The 18,534-nt window shown below is 38.9% G+C and overlaps 2 protein-coding genes across 2 annotated transcripts in view; one reads left to right on the top strand and one right to left on the bottom strand.

The window, feature by feature from the left end:
- The window catches only part of SDHC (succinate dehydrogenase complex subunit C), a 30,405-nt gene that overhangs the window by 7,506 nt on the left and 4,365 nt on the right, over positions 1 to 18,534 (bottom strand). The window contains exons 2-4 of the mRNA XM_004002697.4: positions 17,602 to 17,658; positions 14,151 to 14,252; positions 7,158 to 7,219 (exon numbers count right to left, since the gene is read on the bottom strand). Of these exons, the coding sequence (XP_004002746.1) occupies positions 7,158 to 7,219; positions 14,151 to 14,252; positions 17,602 to 17,658 (221 nt within the window). The remainder of the gene's footprint in view (positions 1 to 7,157; positions 7,220 to 14,150; positions 14,253 to 17,601; positions 17,659 to 18,534) is intronic.
- On the top strand, positions 44 to 9,734 carry LOC114110816 (cytochrome c oxidase subunit 6C; the record flags this gene model as incomplete). Its single annotated transcript, XM_027962236.3, is given in 2 exon segments — positions 44 to 169; positions 171 to 9,734. Coding segments are annotated over 2 exon segments (171 nt in total), but the record flags the coding sequence as incomplete, so codon positions are not given.

The following is an 18,534-nucleotide window of genomic DNA, read 5'->3' as shown; positions in this document are numbered from 1 at the left end:
CGTTAGTCTGGAAGAACGCTGATGCTGAGAATAATTACCGTGGCTAAACTTCAGATTGTTGGAGCGTTCACTATATTCCGGGGGTGCAGCTTTCTATAAGTTTGCTGTGGCTGAAGCAAGAAAGCAAGCATATGCAGACTACTACAGAAATTATGATTCCATGAACGATTTTTGAGGAGATGAGGAAGGCTGGTATCTTTCAGAGTGCAAAGTGATTTCACAATGTAAAGAATTTCTTTAGGTTGAGTTCCATGGAAGTTTTGTCACTGAACTGTAATCTGAACTATGAAACTATGACATAAGAATAATGGAATAAGGAATAATTTGTGCTGATAAATCAACAAATACTATGGAAAAAAATAAAAAAATTTTGTGCTACAAGCAATGCCAACAAGAAAGTAAAAAGACAACATCTACAATGAGAGAAAATTTTTGCACATTGTTATGTCTGATAAGGGACTTGAATACAGAATATATTAAAGACCCTTACAGCTCAACAATACAAAGGCAACCTAATTTAAAAATGGGCAGAGGATGTGAATAAGTCTCTCTCCAAAGAAGTAAAAGGTCCATAAGTATATGAAAAGATGCTCAATACCATTAGTCACTCGGGAAATGCAAATCAAAACTATGAGAAGCCACTTCACACCCACTAGAAGGCTATATACAGTTAGTGCTCCATACCCCTGGGTTCTGCATCCAAATGAATTTAAATGGAAAATATTAGAAAAAAGATTCCAGGACTTTCCTGGTGATCCAGTGGTTAAGAATCTAGCTACCAATGCAAAGGACACAGGTTCAACCCCTGGCCCAGGAAGACCCTAGATACTAGAAAATACTTCTCAGAAATGTTTTGCTTTCCCTCAGGGCATGAATACTCCTGCCACCCCACACCCTAGAGGCTGCAGGGGGGGCAGACAGGCAGAGTATATCATGAGATTAGTTTAACAACACTTTAGATAAAACAACAATCAGGTGCTGCCAACCTGAGTTTTAATCATCATTTGAACAGATTCACCAAGGCCCTTTTAGATATTTTCATTTTCTTTTGCAGTGATATCTACAGGGGTTTACTGGGAAGAAGTATCAAAATTTACAATGGCTTCTGGAAGTGCCAACAGGATTTACTGACAATCTGCACAGTTCTTTGTGTTGCAGCACGTAATTGCAGAGAAGTAGGCTGCAGTTGGTCTTGGCAGTCAATAGAAAGCACTATTTAATTTTTCTTAGTGATTAGATGGGACAGTCAATGTCTTTGTTTTCCCAATTTAAATTGTTTAGCTGTTAGAACAGGTTCTAGGAGGACAGTCTATTTTCTGCTTCCCAGTAAACCAAACATTAAGAAGAGGACTTGGGAAATTCCATACTTAATTTCTTCTCACATACTTTTCATTTGTAAAGAGAGAGCTTTGGCCAACCTGTGACTGAATTAACTGACTGATATTCTGTTTGAAGCTGTGACACAATAAGAAATACACATGTGGTCTTTTCCCCAAATCCTGGTACACAGTTCCCAAACTCTTGGAGTCAGAGTCTTTTGTATACTAATGAGATGGCTGGAAGCTGGGGGCACCTAGACAGCTTCAGGATGGGGGCTAGCTGCCAGGAAGATCAAAGCATAATTTGAGGATTGGGACTTTTAGTCCCATACATCCCTCCCCTTCCCTGTCTACTCCCCACTTCCTCTCACTACATACACACGCCTGGGAGTGGCTGGTGATCGAGCTAATGACCAATGGCCAATGATTAATCAATCTTGCCTAGGCACTGAAGCCACCATAAACTATAGGATTTGGACAGCTTCTAGGTTACTGAACACAAGGATGTTCTAAGAGGGTGGTGTACCCAGAGAGGGCATGGAAGCTTCACACACACTTTCCTCACCGTTCCTGTATACCTTACCCTGTGTTATCTCCTCCATTGGTTTTTATTTTATTTTGAAAACCAGTATGTCTAAATAAAGAGTCTTCCTGAGTTATGGTGAGCTCTTCTAGTAAAGTATCAAAACTGAGGAAGCGGTCATGGGAACCCTGGTTTACCACTGCAACTTTATATATATAATTCTCAAAGTCCTAGCTAGGCATTATAAGCAGAAAAGGAAGTGATGAGATAGTAGCTAGTTAGTGACAAAGTTGGAACTGAACTCAGAAATATCCAAAGTTTGTGCTTTTTCTCTACACTGTCTCAGTTGGGAATGACCAGGGTGTAACACATCACATCTGAGAATCAGTAACTCATGCCCCATCTCAGGAAAAGCCCAGAAAAACAAAACAGGGATCTCAGAGTTCCATTAGTCACTTTATAATCTGGCGGTTCTTTGGCTTTTCTAGAAAAGAGTGACTACCTGAGCAGGTTTGCCTACACAGTCAAGTGACCTCTCACTGAAGTTCTGGTTTTCAATCTGACCTATTTTTAAAGACTATCCAGAACATTCAGGACCATTCTTCTTCCCATTCAAGTTAACTGTACAATTTATTTACAGCTGTGTTCTTCTAACATATCTGTTGTTCGGCATTCATTCATTTCATTGCTGTACTTTGCATTTTGATTACCCTTTCCCAGTCTTATTCACATTGCAGCTTCAGCTACCTGCCATTTTCAAGGAATTTACCTAATTTCACCTGGGTTTTTACACTGTTGCTATGAAAAATCACAAGTATTTTAATCCCTTACAGAACCTAAGCATGGAAAAGTGTTACTGGCTTCTTTTTCCATCTTTTAAAGAACTGCTTGTAAAGTTCTTCCTCAATAAATTCTATTTAAAGTCAAACTAGTATCATCATGCTTTTTTAGTTCAACATGCTCTTCAGAGTATCAGCCACAAAATCTCTACAGTATGAATAAACACCTAATCATGGATTTGTCTAGCCCAGTTTGTTCTGTTACTGAAACAAATGAGAATGTAAAGCTTTTTTGATTTCTTATGGGATCAAGTTCCAACTTCTGGACACAGCGGTCAAAGTCCTTTACAGTCCAGGACACTTCCCAGCCTTATCTTTTGCCACTTTTTCCATAACACAACTCTTGAACAAGTGGATCTAGTTATCATTATCTAACCTTATCTTCTGCCACTTTCGTAACACAGCTGTTAAACAAGCAGATCTACTTATCATCATCGAAGATTCTGGATGCTTTGCAAACCCTGTGCCTTTGCATCCGGTGGCTTCTCTGTCGGAACACCCTCCTCTACCTCCGTTTCATGAATTCTCCCACCCGTTCTTCTTTCAAGATCTCCAACTCCTGCAGAGTTGGTCTCATTTCTGGGACCTCGTATCTCTATTAAAAAATTATCCCAGTGCATTACAAATACTTGTTTGTCTTATTCCTTAGACTCTTTTACCCTTGAGGGTAGACGCTTTTATCACTATCCAATTTCTAATGCATGAGAGAGGATTAATTAGAAGTTAGGAGGAACTGGCTCCAAATAGGAAAAGGAGTACGTCAAGGCTATATATTGTCACCCTGCTCATTTAACTCATATGCAGAGTACATCATGAAAAACGCTGGGCTGGAAGAAGCACAAACTGGACTTAAGATTGCCAGGAGAAATATCAATAACCTCAGGTATGCAGATGACACCACTCTTATGGCAGAAAGTGAAGAAGAACTAAAGAGCCTCTTGATGAAAGTGAAAGAGGAGAGTCAAGAGTTGGCTTAAAGCGCCACATTCAGAAAACTAAGATCATGGCATCTGGTCCCATCACTTCATGGCAAACAGATGTGGAAACAGTGGAAATAGTGGCTGACTTTATTTTTCTGGGCTCCAAAATCACTGCAGATGGTGACTGCAGCCATGAAATTAAAAGACGCTTACTCCTTGGAAGGAAAGTTATGACCAACCTAGAAAGCATATTTAAAAGCAGACATTATTTTGTCAACAAACATCCATCTAGTCAAGGCTATGGTTTTTCCAGTGGTCATGTATGGATATGAGAGTTGGACTATAAAGAAAGCTGAGTGCCAAAGAATTGATGCTTTTGAACTGTGGTGTTGGAGAAGACTCTTGAGAGTCCCAAGGAGACTGCAAGGAGATCCAACCTAGTCCATCCTAAAGGAGATCAGTCCTGGGTGTTCACTGGAAGGACTGATGTTGAAGCTGAAACTCCAATACTTTGGCCACCTGATGCGGAAAGCTGACTCATTTGAAAAGACCCTGATGCTGGGAAAGATTGAGGGCAGGAAGAGAAAGGGACAACAGAGGATGAAATGGTTGGATCTCATCACCAACTCAATGGACATGGGTTTGGGTGGACTCTGGGAGTTGGTGATGGACAGGGAGGCCTGGAGTGTGCGGTTCATGGGGTCGCAGAGTCGGACATGACTGAGCGACTGAACTGACTGAGGAGGAGCAAACATTTCTAAACTGACCACCATAAGCAAAGTGACTGACATGGTTGCATTCATTTAGCCTAAAAATCATTGGAAGGACAAGAGCAGTTTGTTTATTAGGTTAATAGTTTCCATTACTGGGCTTCACTGGTGGCTGAGAAGGTAAAGAACCCGCCTGCAATTAAGGAGACCCAGGTTTGATCCCTGGGTTGGGAAGATTCCTTGGAAAAGGTAATGGCTACTCACGACAATATTCTTACCATGGACAGAGGAGCCTGGCAGGGTATGGTCCATGGAGTTGCAGAGCTGGGCACGACTGAGTGACTAAGACACTCATAGAAGCACCCACTGAGTGCTAGAGGATATGAATGGTAAATAAGGTAGATGCAGGTCCTACTCTCTGAAGAGTTTACAGTCTAATGAAAGAGATTTATAAAAAGGTGTGAAGAAACAGTCCAATAAGAACTATGAAGGAACAGTGTTGTGAAACTGAAAACTAATAACAGAACTAGAAACAAACCAGAGCTACTACTTTAGATATGGTGGTAAGTAAAGTATACTTTGAGCTGCCAATTTTGTGGAGATCTATGAAATAAGAAGGAACTAACCACACACTCTGTAGCAAGAGGCAGGAGTTGGCACTTCAGATCAAGGGAATAAAACATGCAATGACTCTGGTATGAGAAAGAGTTTTACCTGTTCCAAAGAATTCAAAGACAAGTGGGGCCAGAATAGAGTAAGCAAGGGGAGAAATGGCAGGATGACTTAGGCAAGGGCCAGATCAGGTAGAGCATTTTAGGTCACGGTGGACAGTTGAATTTTAATATAAGCGCAAAGGCAAATACTGTAAGAGGAAGATCCTAAGTGTGACTTGATTCAATTTATCTTCAAGAGATTTTTATTGTTCTTGCTGTTGTGTGAAAAATAGACTGGAGGAGTGCCACAAGATTGCAATGATCACAGCTGCTGGGACTGACTTCATTTCAGGTCAAATGATCCAATTCTTCTCGTCATTTGGTCCAGTACACACCATCTTCCAAGAGACTATTGCTATCAAATTTATCGTGCTTCTCATCCCTGTTTTCCTAAGTCAACATCCAGAGTGTAGTTTCTTGAAATCCCATCAACTCTGGAATAGGCATTATTAATATTTTAAAACAAGGAATTAACAGAGGCTTAGAGAGGTAACTAAGTTGCCTAAATCATCCACCTAGCAAAAATCTGTTCCAGTTTTGAAGTAGGGACTATCAGAATTTAAGGGAAACATGGTAACTACTATTTTACAGCAATCAGCTACTGTTACGGAATTAAGGGGAAAGGTTTGGGAAGAAGGGTATACATGCTAAAAAATACAAGATCATTCAAAGGGGTAAAAACAGAAAAAAAAAATTATTAAGTTCAGCTGTGAAAAAAATACATACAACTTTAGCCATACGTAGTAAACTAATATTTCTTTACACTATAGTCTACGAGTCAATACCCTCTTTTTTCATTCAGCAGCGATAAATATACTGAGATAACAATGGAACTATGTGCATACTCAGTCCTGTCCTACTCTATGCAACCTCATGGACTATAGCCAGCTGCGCCCCTCTATCCATGGAATTTTTCAGGCAAGAATACTAGAATGGGTTGCCATTCAAGATCCAGGGGATCTTGCCAACCCAGGGATCAAACCCACGTCTCCCACAATAGGAGGTGGATACTCTACCACTGAGCCACCTGGGAAGCCCAATAATTGAAACTATAGCCTAATAAATAAATTGTTCTTGTCCTTCCAATGATTTTCAGGACTGAATCTGTTCATAAACACCACCAAACTAAGCAAAAAGCATCAATCTATAAGTTATAAGATTCTAAGAAAAAATAAAGTAACTATGAATTTATAGTTAGAATAGGCTAATCCTAAAATTTATCCTATTATTTACGTGCAAGTACGTTAAAAATCAGAAACTGTACAGATTCTCAGACAACACCAATCATCCTTATACCTGGATTCTGTTATTACTTTACCAATCAAAGAAAAGGTAACACAGGAATAATAACATTGGATCTTAAGATAGGAGTTCCTATCCTCACTTGATTACCAACAAAACTAATCTAATTTTGAATCACAGACTTAAGTTTTAGATAATTTCTCCAAGGTCTCAGCAGTAGCTTCCTAAATGCAGGATCCCTATACGTGAGCCACTAGTCCTGTTGATAACCACTTCAGTAAAAACATACTCTATGGAAGACTAGGAGGGACCCCAAAGGATACTATGAAAAACAAATGCTGCAGCTGTATTTCATATTATATAAATAAACAAACAGAAATTGTGGTTGGTTACCAGGGTCTTTTGAGAATGGAGAATGAGTTAGTATTTCTGTACTTGATCAATTCCAGGTGACGAAAAATGGGTGTTAAAACAGATTTTCTGAAAGAATAAGGTTGATGATTAACCTTGGACTGTGTTTGGTCAATGTTCAGTCAGCCAGGCTATCTCCATTATATTTTTGTTATCTGTTCTCTGTAATGTCAATAAATATAATATCAGGACATGCTAGGAATAGTTTAAAAACTGGATAAGAAAAAATAAGAAAAATTTTTTAAAAAGAAAAAAAAAAACTGGTTAAGAAAAGAACCTGAGCTTTGTGGGAACTCATAATTAACAGTTAAAGAAATGAATAAACAATAAGCTTCAATGGACTTATCGTTTTCTCTAAATCAAGCTGCTGAGTTGCAAAGGAGGCACTATCAAGAGCCACAGAAATAGCAAAGTTTTTCAAAGAAATAACGTGTGTATGTGTTTGTATGTTCATATGCAGAAAAAAACACACATACATACCTGCACTCAAGGCAATACCAGTGCCACGGTGGCAAATGGACATCGCCATGGGAAGAGACCAGCTGAAAAGAAACACACAAAGGCAATTTATAAGAGGAATAAAGGACACCATTGTAGAGAATCTACCTTGGAAAAGAAAATATAAACTACTTTGGAAATAGGCAACTATTTATCACAAAGCAAAACCAAACAGCTTTCATATTCCTGTGTTTCCACTCTCCAGTTTAAAAGCAAAAAAATGATTTATTTAAGAATCCCCCCCCCCCTTTCTAGACTGCATCACTAACAGAGATGAGAAATTAAGACTCAAATTCCTTTCATAAAAGAAAGAACACGGGTCAAAAACATCAGTTACAGTTGCATACAGTTAGAAAATAAACACTAGAATACAACCATCTGGGTCCTTCCTTTCCTCCAGTAGTAAGACAGAAGTAGAAGAAAACTTGAGTTTTATTTATCTACTGTTTCATATAACATAGTCATCCATGAACTTTATTATCATATAACCAAAAATATCCAAATTGAGCATATCGTTCATTCCCTAGTAAATTACTTATCTCATATTTAAAATCTAATTTTGCTGGATTTAGTATATATTTCTTAAATCCACAGGTGTTTTGAAACACTCCGTCATCAAACCCTTTTAAAAATCATGTTCTCATCTGTCTGCCTGCCAATGCTTTTCCTTAGAAGGATAACCAATACTTATATAATCTGGACCTAGTTCTCTTGCTCAAGAGAGAAATGGAAAGAACAGGCATCTTTGGATAAAGTTAACATTCATCCTGGAAAGTCAGCTTAGATAGAGAATGTTGAGCATAATCAGACTACATAATCCACACTCCAAAGGAAAGGAATTCCAGCAGATTGAAAAGATCATGAAAAGAAATTCTATATAATAAAAATGGTCACAATAATAAGTGTAATAAATAATGTCTACGTAATAAAAATGGTCACAATAATAAGTGTAATAAATAATGTCTATGTAATAAAAATGGTCACAACAGTAAGTGTAATAAATGTCTCTGTAAAAAAAACTCTGTTAAAAAATGGTCACAGTATTAAAAAAAAATAGAATGTCTAAAGAAACCAAGAAAACTGGCTAGACACCACTCTAGATCAACTCAGACTAACAAGATAAATATAAAAGGCAGAAGAAGAGCCTCATAACAAAGGACAATCAGAGAACAATGGCATAATTTGATCGGAAGAATCAGGAGACTAAAACCCAGAATGAGCTGAGGCTTGCAAAAATGTTAAGGACAACAAAAAGGGGCTTTTAAGATTGTACTCAGGGAAAGAAAGCTTCCTAACTGGGGTTGACAATTTTATGTTAATGGATGACAGAGTGCAAAGCAGATTGCTCAACTAGTTTGTCAAAGAGAATGATTATCAGACTAAAAAAGACAGAACAAATATTGATTTGAGAGAACTGGGGGGAAAAAAGCGGGCAAATTATAAGACATTACTTAGCATTCCAAATGCACTTAGGACTCCTGGCCAGATGAATTAAATCCCAAGAGCTAACACATGAAATATAACCATTGATCTTGTAATCGTTAAGAAATACTGAAATGGAAAATGGGAGTGATATGAAGTCAAATGTTAACTTAACTTTAAAAAATGGTTAAAATCATAGACTGGTTAGCCTAGTACCAAGCTGCTAAAGGAAATTTTATTTTCTAAATAATCATGATAGTATTTCCAGTCCCATATGATCTTCTAGCATCTTGTCACTCCTCATCACACCGCATTTATATTTAGCTCCTTGACTCTGGGCAGGACTTCATGACTGACTGCCTCAAGATACAGAGCACAGCAGATCTGGCACTGCATGACTTCCAAATCACTTGCGCTCCTTCCATCCCTTCATCCTTCTCTCATGCTGTAAGGAAGCCTGAAATAAGTCTATGCAAAGAGACCAAGTAGAAAGATCCATGCAGAGAGAAAACGACGGCCCCTCTAAAAGCCAGAATCAATCCAAAACATGTGAGTAAACGAATCTTCCAATTATTCCACCCCAGTTTGTGTCTTCTCGTTGAGGCCTCAGAAATCATGGGGCAGACACTAATGGTCACCCCCACCATTTCCTTCTGAACATCATGTAAGAGTCTAGCACAGAAAACCAAGACTGGTTTAACTCAGTTAGAGAAAAGTGACGACTAGAAGCCAGGAAGATTTTCTTTAGGAACTTTTTTTTTTTCAGGAAACACTGAGATCCTTTTCAACACAGGTTATATCTTATTCACCTTTGTATTTCAACTTCAAAAAAAATACTAGGCACACTGAGCAATTAACAAACATCTGATTTGAAGAGTGCTAATTTTTTTCCCTTTTTTTGACTGTTAGAATATTAACCAATAAAAAGCTAGAGACACAGGATATGTGAATTTCAGCAAGTGATCTAACACTCATACTGTAAACAATACTATCAAAAAAGCAAAAAGCAAAGAAGATATATAAATGGCCAGTAAATATATGAAAAGATGTTCAACATCACCAATCATCAGAGAAACGCACATCGAAATCACAATGAAATACGTCTTCACATTCATTAGGATGGTTATTATTAAAACAACAACAGAAACAGGGAATCACAAGTGTTGGTGGGGATGTGGAACACCTGGAGCCCTTGTGCACACTGCTGGTGGGAATGCAAACAGCACTACTGCCCCTATGGCCAATACACTGTTGTCTGAAAAAGCTAAGCACAGAATTTCCATAATCCAGCAATGCCACTTCTAGGAGATAGCCCCAAAGAATTCAAAGCAGAGGTTCAGAGAGATATCTGTGTGTCCATTTTCATAGCAGCATTATTCACAACAGCCAAAAGATAGAAACAATCCAAATGAATGGATAAGCAAAATGTGGTACATATGTACAATGGGATATTATTCAGCCTTAAAAAATGGAATTCTGATAGATTCTTCAACACAGGTTAACCTTGAGAACATTATGCCACATGCAATAAGCCAGATACAAAAGGACAAATATCATGTGATTCTACTTTATGAGGTCCCTGGTGGCTCAGAGGGTAAAGAATCCACCTGCAATGTGGGAGACCTGGGTTCAATCCCCAAGTTGGGAAGATCCCCTGGAGAAGGAAACAGCAACGCACTGCAATATTCTTGCCTGCAGAATCCCCGTGGACAGAGAACCCTGGTGGGCTACAGTCCATGGGGTCGCAAAGAGTCAGGCACAACTGAGTAACTAAGCACAACATACAGCGTAGTCAAATTTATAAAGATGGAAGCTCAAATGGTGGTTGCCAGGGGCCGGGGGAATGGGGATTATTGTACAAAGTTTCGGTTTAGGAAGATGAAAAGATTCTGGAGATGAACAGTAGGGATGGTTGCACAACGTGAATGTACTTAATGCCACTGAACTGTACACTTAAAAATCAATAAATCAATAAACTGGTAAATTTTGTTATGTATATTTTACCACAAATTTTAAATAAGGTTAAAAGGCAACCCAATATAAAAATGAACATAGGGCTTGAATATTCATTTCTCTAAAGAAGATACACAGGTGGCCAGTAAACACATGAAAAGACTTTCAACATCAAAAAAAGGTCATCAGAGGGAAAAAGAAAAAGGCTTAGATCTATTTTATATAGTTTATGGTAGAACTAGAACCACTGTGCAGAAGATACAAGTTACAGTAAGTTCAATAAAATAAGGGTCTTTCTGATAATAAGAGAAATTTCCAAACTGGAAAAGGGTGATGTGAGTTTCTTGTCACTGGAGGCATGCAAGCATAAGTAGACATTTGTTTATGAAAATATTGCAGAGGAAATTTACTCATTTGTGGCTTTTAGACGTTTTTCTTTTTTTGAGTAGCACCCTTCCTTCAAAAGCAAAATCCTTAAAGTCGAGCTGCTTTGGTTATAGCCAGGTCTAAGGGCCTACAGTACCATCTGCATGTTGGCCACCCACACAACCACCCCCAGAAGTGGGTAGCTGTGATACTTAATGGAGTACCCCAAGCCCAAAGCAGCACTCTTAGAACCAATGTGGTTGAAAATTAAATTAAAATCTAAGAACTCTTCCAACTATAAATTTTTAAAATATTTTTCTAACATCTTTTAAAATGACTTGTTTTCCTGAAAATGTAATTCCCTATATATACTTTTGCTTTGATAATGACAATTTACTAAGAGATAAAGAATACTTCAGAAAGGCTAACTTAACCATATTATTTCCATGCTACCTCCAAAAATTTATAAAAGTTAGTAACAGAAAATGACTCCAGATATCTCAGATAGACAGCCCCATGTTTCCTGCTATTTCTTTTTTTTTCCATGAGTATGTCTAGACTTTCATCATCAGAAGAGCAAAGTAGTTTAAGTTTCATCCCACTAGCTTATTATCATTTGTTAATATGACTTGTGAAAAAAGGCCAGAGCTTTAAATATAAACTCAAGATAATTTGACAAGTTCTTCTTCATTATAATCCTCTCCCAAATCTTTCATCTCTTAAAAAAAGTTTTACCATAAAGTAGCAAAGATTGAGATCACTTATTCATCTTCTGTTTTAGTAGACTGTCCAATTTCTACAATCAGAATTATTTCAGGAATCTAGTTTGGAAAAAATCTGAAGGGTTGTGGTATTTGTGGAGGTGGTTAAAAAATGACCAGCTTCCCTGGCAGGAACTCAAGAAAATACGGTAACAGAACTCAAGATGCTTTGCTGGGTTAGGAGTTTTTCTGGGAAGACACTAGCATAACAGCCATCAATGCTACTTCTGAGGACAACCAATTAACAGAAATAGATGTACATATATGTATATACTTATATATACACATGTACATGTATGTTTGTGTGTGTTTGTACAATATATCATAGCTCTGTTAGAAAAAGTCTAGAAGCAATGATATCCTGTTAGCAGTGAGCACATCTAGCACCCAGATCTTGATTTCACAGGAGTCATCTTGAAAAATTTCCACCAGCCAAGTCTGGGACAATCTGAACATCAAAATAGATCAGTCAAAATAAATCAGATGTAACTGATTTAACAGTGTAACTGATAAAACAGTGTACACTGTAACAGTGTAACTCTGGGCAAAATAAGAATTGTGAAGTAATGTGGTGGGGGGGAGGGTGTGTGTGTGTGTGTGTCCGTGTGTGTGTGTAAAACATATCTGTTTCTGAACCCTTATCAATCTCCTCACTGATACAGGTGCTAGGAGGATCTTTTTATTTGGTCTTTGACTCTGGTTCCCAACACCCAGTTCCTAAATCCCTTAGAATTTCCTGGGAAGTAAGAGTGATCTCTGTTCTAAGGAGGTAACTCTGGATGGGGGCTGGTTGCCAGAAAGACTAACCCGTGACCAGAAGCTTGGACCTTTCTGCCCCACCCACCTCCATCCAGGGAGGGAAGGGCTAGAGATTAAGTTAATAACTGATCATAGCTACATGATGAAGCCTCCATAAAAACTGCCAAAGTACAGGGTTTGGGAAGTTTTCAGATTGGTAAATACATCCACGTATCAGAAGGATAAGCAACCCAACTCCACGGAGACAGAAGCTCCTGTGCTCAGGATCCTTCTAGACACAGAGGGACCTAAAAGGGCACCTGGCTATTCATCTGTATCATCTGTAATATCCTTTATAATCATAGTAAACTTAAGTAAATGTTTCCAAGTTTCTTGAGCCATTTAAACAAATTACTGAACCCAAGGAGGAGGTTGTGAGAACTATTGATTAATAGTTGGTTAGTTAGAAGTACCAGGTGGCGCTAGTGGTAAAAAACCTGCCTGCCAATGCAGCAGACATTAAGAGACACGCATTCGATCCCTGGGTCAGGAAGAACCCCTGGAGAAGGGAACGGCTCCCCACTCCAGTATTCTTGCCTAAAGAATCTCATGGACTGAGGAGCCTGGCAGGCTACAGTCCATGGGGTCGTGAACAGTCAGACACGACTGAGCAACTAACACTTTCAGTTAGAAGTACAAGTAAAAAGCTGGGGTTTGGGACTGGCATCTGAAGTGGGAGGCAGTCTTGTGGGACCGAACCCCTACCTGTGGAGTTTGTGCTAATTCTAAGTAGTTAAACAACTAAATATAATACATGATCCTCAGTTGGATCCCGGACCTATAAAGGACATTTTTGGGACAACTGGTAAAATCTGAATGGGATCTGAGGATTAGGTGATTAACACAAGATCAATGTTAATTTTCTGACTGTGATGGCAGTAGTATGGGGAGTTTCCTCAAATTTAAGAAACATACACTAAGTATTAAGGGACTGCAGCAGGCAGAAAGATGTCCACATTCTAATTCCTGAAACTTGTGACTATTTTAAAAAGCAAAGGGGAATTAAGGTTACAAGTGAAATTAAAGTTGCTAATAACCTCACCTTAAGATAAGAAGGCTATCCTGGATTATCTGGATGGGCCCAATATAATTACTACAAAAGGTCCTTAAAAGTGGAAGGAGCTGGCAGAAGGAGGGAGTCAGGGAAGAAATGTGACAATGAAGCAAGTTCAAAGTGATATGATGGGAGAACCTGACATACCACTGCTGGTTTTGAAGATGGAGGAAACATGTTCCAAGCCAAGGAATTCAGAACAGCCTTCAGAAGGTGGAAAAAGTAACAAAACAGATTCTCTCCCAGAGCCTCCAGAAATGAATGCAGCCCTGCCAACACCTTAATTTTAGCCCTGTAAGACCTAAGCCAGACTCTGAACTACAGGACTGTAAGATAATAAATGTGTTATTTTCAGTTACCAAGTTTGTGATCGTTTATGACAGCAGCAATAGAAAACACAGGAGTAATGAGTATCATCGTGGCTGCACTTTTTAAAACTCATTCAGACATGTTAACACATTGGGAGTCTGCATAAAGGTATACAGTAACACAGCACACTATTTCTGCAATATTTATGCAAATCTGGAATGATTTCAAAATAATCTTTTTTAATTACCAGGAATTACATTTTGACTTACCTCCAGAACTTTCACCTGCTACTACTGGTCCCAGAGCCCTTACCTGTAGATGCTGATATGGGGAGACAAAGGGCGGTTTGAACTAGTGTTCTTCTTCCAGAACCTCTCCATTTCTTCTTTGGCTGTGGTTCCCAAAGGAACAGCACTAAAATAAAACCAAAAGGTTTAAATGATTAAAAGTAAACTTGGTTTAAAATTTTACATAATAAAAAAGTTAAAGGTAAGCTGGGCTAGATGAACCCATATATTAAGAAAACATGTCTGTCCACTCTTTCTGCCAAGTATGACTCAGCTACTAATAACCTCAACCACCCAATGAGGTCATATTAGAGAGCAACTCTTCTTTTCAATCCCCCAACAGCCAAGTACAGTAATGGAAGATTAACGTTCTTGTTGGGCAGCGGGGCAAATACAATATTTCAAAACCATTTACATATCACCCAGGTCATGTGTGGTATCTCATACATTACCACCTGCTCTCATCCAGCTCTTCAAGATTCCTTTCCAAGTTCTCAAAAATTGAGAACTAGATTCAGTTCAGTACCTCTAAACAGTTTCATGATTTTTCTTGTCACTAGGCTAGGCTGATGAAACTAAAAGAAGAGAATGAAACAGGTGGCTTAAAACTCAACATTCAGAAAACTAAGATCACGGCATCTGGTCCCATCACTTCATGGCAAACAGATGGGGAAACAATGGAAACAGTGAGAGACTTTATTTTGGGGGGCTCCAAAATCACTGCAGATGGTGACTGCAGCCATGAAATTCAAAGACACTTGCTCCTTGGAAAAAAAGTTATGACCAACCTAGACAGCATATTTAAAAGCAGAGACATTACTTTGCCAACAAAGGTCCATCTAGTCAAAGCTATGGTTTTTCCAGTAGTCATGTATGGATGTGAGAGGTTGACTATAAAGAAAGCTGAGCGCTGTAGAACTGATGCTTTTGAACTGTGGTGTTGGAGAAGACTCCTGAGAGTCCCTTGGACTGCAAGGAGATCCAACCAGTCCATCCTAAAGGAAATCAGTCCTGAATATTCATTGGAAGGACTGAGGCTGAAGCTGAAACTCCAATATTTTGGCCACCTGATGTGAAGAACTGACTGATTTGAAAAGATCCTGATGCTGGGAAAGACTGAAGGCAGGAGGAAAAGAGGACGACAGAGGATGAGATGGTTGGATGGCATCACCAACTCAATGGACGTGAGTCTGGGTAAGCTCCAGGAGTTAGTGATGGACAAGGAAGCCTGGCGTACTGCAGTCCATGGGGTTGCAAACAGTTAGACATGACTGAGCAACTGAACTGAACTGAGGCTAGGCTGAAGCCAATTCTTAGACAGCTATGTTCAACAATTTAATTTACTATGTATCTACATTAAACATGATCCATCCCCCTCAAGAAAAACATTTCCCTATATATTACTTATAAATTACACAAGTTAAAAACAGTGACTCCATACTAGGAAAAAACTTAGCAAACATTTCTGTATTCAAATGGCCAAAGTTAAAATCACTGATAATGGGACAAATGACATGATATGTCCCTGATGTAATATACTGAGGATAAAACATCATTAATATATTACTCCTGCCAAAAATGCATAACCTAAATCATTAGAAAACAATCAGACAAATCTAACTTGAGAGAAACTCTGAAAAATAACTGACCTGTATTTTGGAAAAAAAAGTCAATGATATAAAAGACAGAGAAGGCTAAGAAAAAGTTCCAGATTAAAGGATACTACAGAAATAAGACAACTAAATATAATATGTGAGCCTAATTAGATCCTGGATAGGGGACAGACAGACTGTTTGGCACAAACGAAAAATCTGAAAATTGACTGTGTATCAGGTAAGATCAGGTTAAAGTTAAATTTCCTGAGTTTGATAACTGCATTTGTATAATTATTCTGTGTTTTATAAAATAATGTTCTTGTTCTTAGGAGAAGTTGGGGTTTATTTTGTTGTGCTGTGAGATATGTGAGATCTTATTTCCCTGAAAAGGGATCAAACCCATGCTCCTGCAGTGGAAGTGTAGAGTCCTGACTACTAGAACGCCAGGAATTCCCTTAGGAGAAGTATTTAGAAGAGGTCATGATATCTGCAACTTAATCTCAAAGAATGCAGAGAAAATCACAGTAATTAAATTGTGCTGAACCACACTAAATTGTATTACACAAGTTTTGAGCTACAAAAATATAATTTCATATGGCACAACCAAAAATATAGTGATATGTAAACACAGCAAAACGTTAACAACTGAGAATATAGGTGAACAGTATGTAGAACTTCCTTGTACTATTTTTCCAGCTTTTCTGAAAGTACCAAATATTTCTACTCTTTTTTCTTTTCTCCCCCAGCTGCATTGCTCAGCATGCATGGAACAGGGATTGAATCCAGGCCACCACAGTGAAAGCCTGAAATCCTAACCACTAGGCAACCAAGGAGCTCCCTAAAAGTACAAAATATTTCTAAAATTAAAAGTTAAAGTGGGATAAAAAAAATTAGTAAAAAAGTTATGCTGCAGCTACTGAAACCCTCATGCCCTAGAGCCTGTGCTCTGTGATAAAAGCCACTGCAGTGAGATGCGCCTGCACTGCAACCAGAGGAGCCCCTGCTTGCCACAACCAGAGAACAGCCCTCACAGCAACGGAGATGCAGTACAGACACAAATAAATTAAGTAAAAAAAAAGTTAAGGGTACTTCCCTGGGCTTCCCTGGTGGCTCAGAGGTTAAAGCGTCTGCCTCTAATGCCAGAGACCCAGGTTCGATCCCTGGGTCGGGAAGATCCCTGGAAAAGGAAATGGTAACCCACTCCAGTTTTCCTGCCTGGAGAATCCCATGGACGGATTCCTGGTAGGCTACAGTCCACGGAGTCACAAAGAGTCAGACACGACTGAGTGACTTCACCCTCACTTTCTTTCACTTTTCCCTGGTAGTCCAGTTAACACTCCGACCTTCCAATGCAGGCGCACGGGTTCAATCCCTGGTCAGGGAAGTTCCACATGCCGTGGGGTGTGGCCATAAATAAATAAATATTTTTAAGTTTTTTATAACAAAAGAAAACCATACAGAGGCAACTGTTGAGGTCAACAGACTAGAAATGAATACTGCAAGAAGAAACAGATTTAACTCCTAGGAGCTGCCCAAAATTAAAGGTTACAAGAAAAAGGAAGTACAAAAGGAAGAAAGACTAGACAGAAGATAATTAAATATCAAGAAAGGAACCAAAAATGGAGCAAATAAATGAAGTTAAAAATAGCAGAAAAGCTAAAAGTGAGGAAAATTAAGAAAAGACCAAAGATATATTCAAATTCCTTCTTTCTTCTACTACCAGATAAGAAAAATAGAGACCACGGTCACTAAATTTTCAGCCAACCATCTACAATTATCTGCTTTCATACATATCCCCAAAATCTCAGTCAAAAACCTACTGCTTTTCTCTGATGAGAAAAAGTTTAAATAATAATAATCTCCACAGATTTAGGAACTTACTTTCTGATACAGAGCTGAGGACTAAGGTGGGCACGGAGGCAGTGACGGCCAACATGTCTGCAAGATAAGAGAACCAACAGTCAATAAACATTTAGAGACCAACTTTAGTGTATCAACTTCTCTGTTTTTGTACTGTGTAAGACTTTAGGGTGGAGGGGAAAATTAAGAATAAGATGAAAACAATGACAGTATCAGGATTTTGAGATTTTTCTTCTAGTTGGAAAGCTACAATTTTAAGAACTTGAGAATAATCCCAAACATTATTTTCAAATGCAAAGTAAGGTTTTAGCTAAACACAAATAATACAAGGTAAAAGAATAATCAGAGCTGATTAATACTCAATAAAGAAATAGAGAAAGTGGGACTTCTCTGGTGGTGCAGTGGTTGAGACTCCATGCTCCCAATGTAAGAGGCACAGGTTCAATCCCTGGTTAGGGAACCAGGATCCTACATGCCACAAGGGGCAGCCAAAAAAAGAAATATAGAGAGCAATTTTTTTCAAGCTAGGTCTTAAAAGAGGTGATGGTTAAAAGACAGGGTTTTTTCTGGGGCCGGGGGGTGGGGGGGAAGGCAGAGGGACAGAATAAGCCACTGCCAACACCAAGAACTACGTGCGTGCTGTGTGCTAAGTCGCTTCAGTCATGTCTGACTCTTTGCGACCCTATGGACTGTAGCCCACCAGGCTCCTCTGCCCAAGGGATTCTCCAGGCAAGAATACTGAAGTGGGTTGCCATGCCCTCCTCCATGGGATCTTCCCCACCCAGAGATTGAACCCACATCTCTTTATATCTCCTGCATTCACAGGCAGGTTCTTTTAGCACTACCACCCCCTGGGAAGCCCCCCAAGTACTATACAGCTTAGCTAAAGCAGACACCTGCACAAATGGATGAATTTAAAAGGTTTAAAGAACAGGGGGTTGATGAGTGAGGGTC

Source organism: Ovis aries, chromosome 1, assembly GCF_016772045.2.
Source record: "Ovis aries strain OAR_USU_Benz2616 breed Rambouillet chromosome 1, ARS-UI_Ramb_v3.0, whole genome shotgun sequence".
Taxonomy (NCBI): Eukaryota; Metazoa; Chordata; class Mammalia; order Artiodactyla; family Bovidae; genus Ovis; species Ovis aries.
The sequence above is the reverse complement of the archived record's forward strand: the minus strand, read 5'-3'. Positions and strand labels throughout refer to the sequence as shown.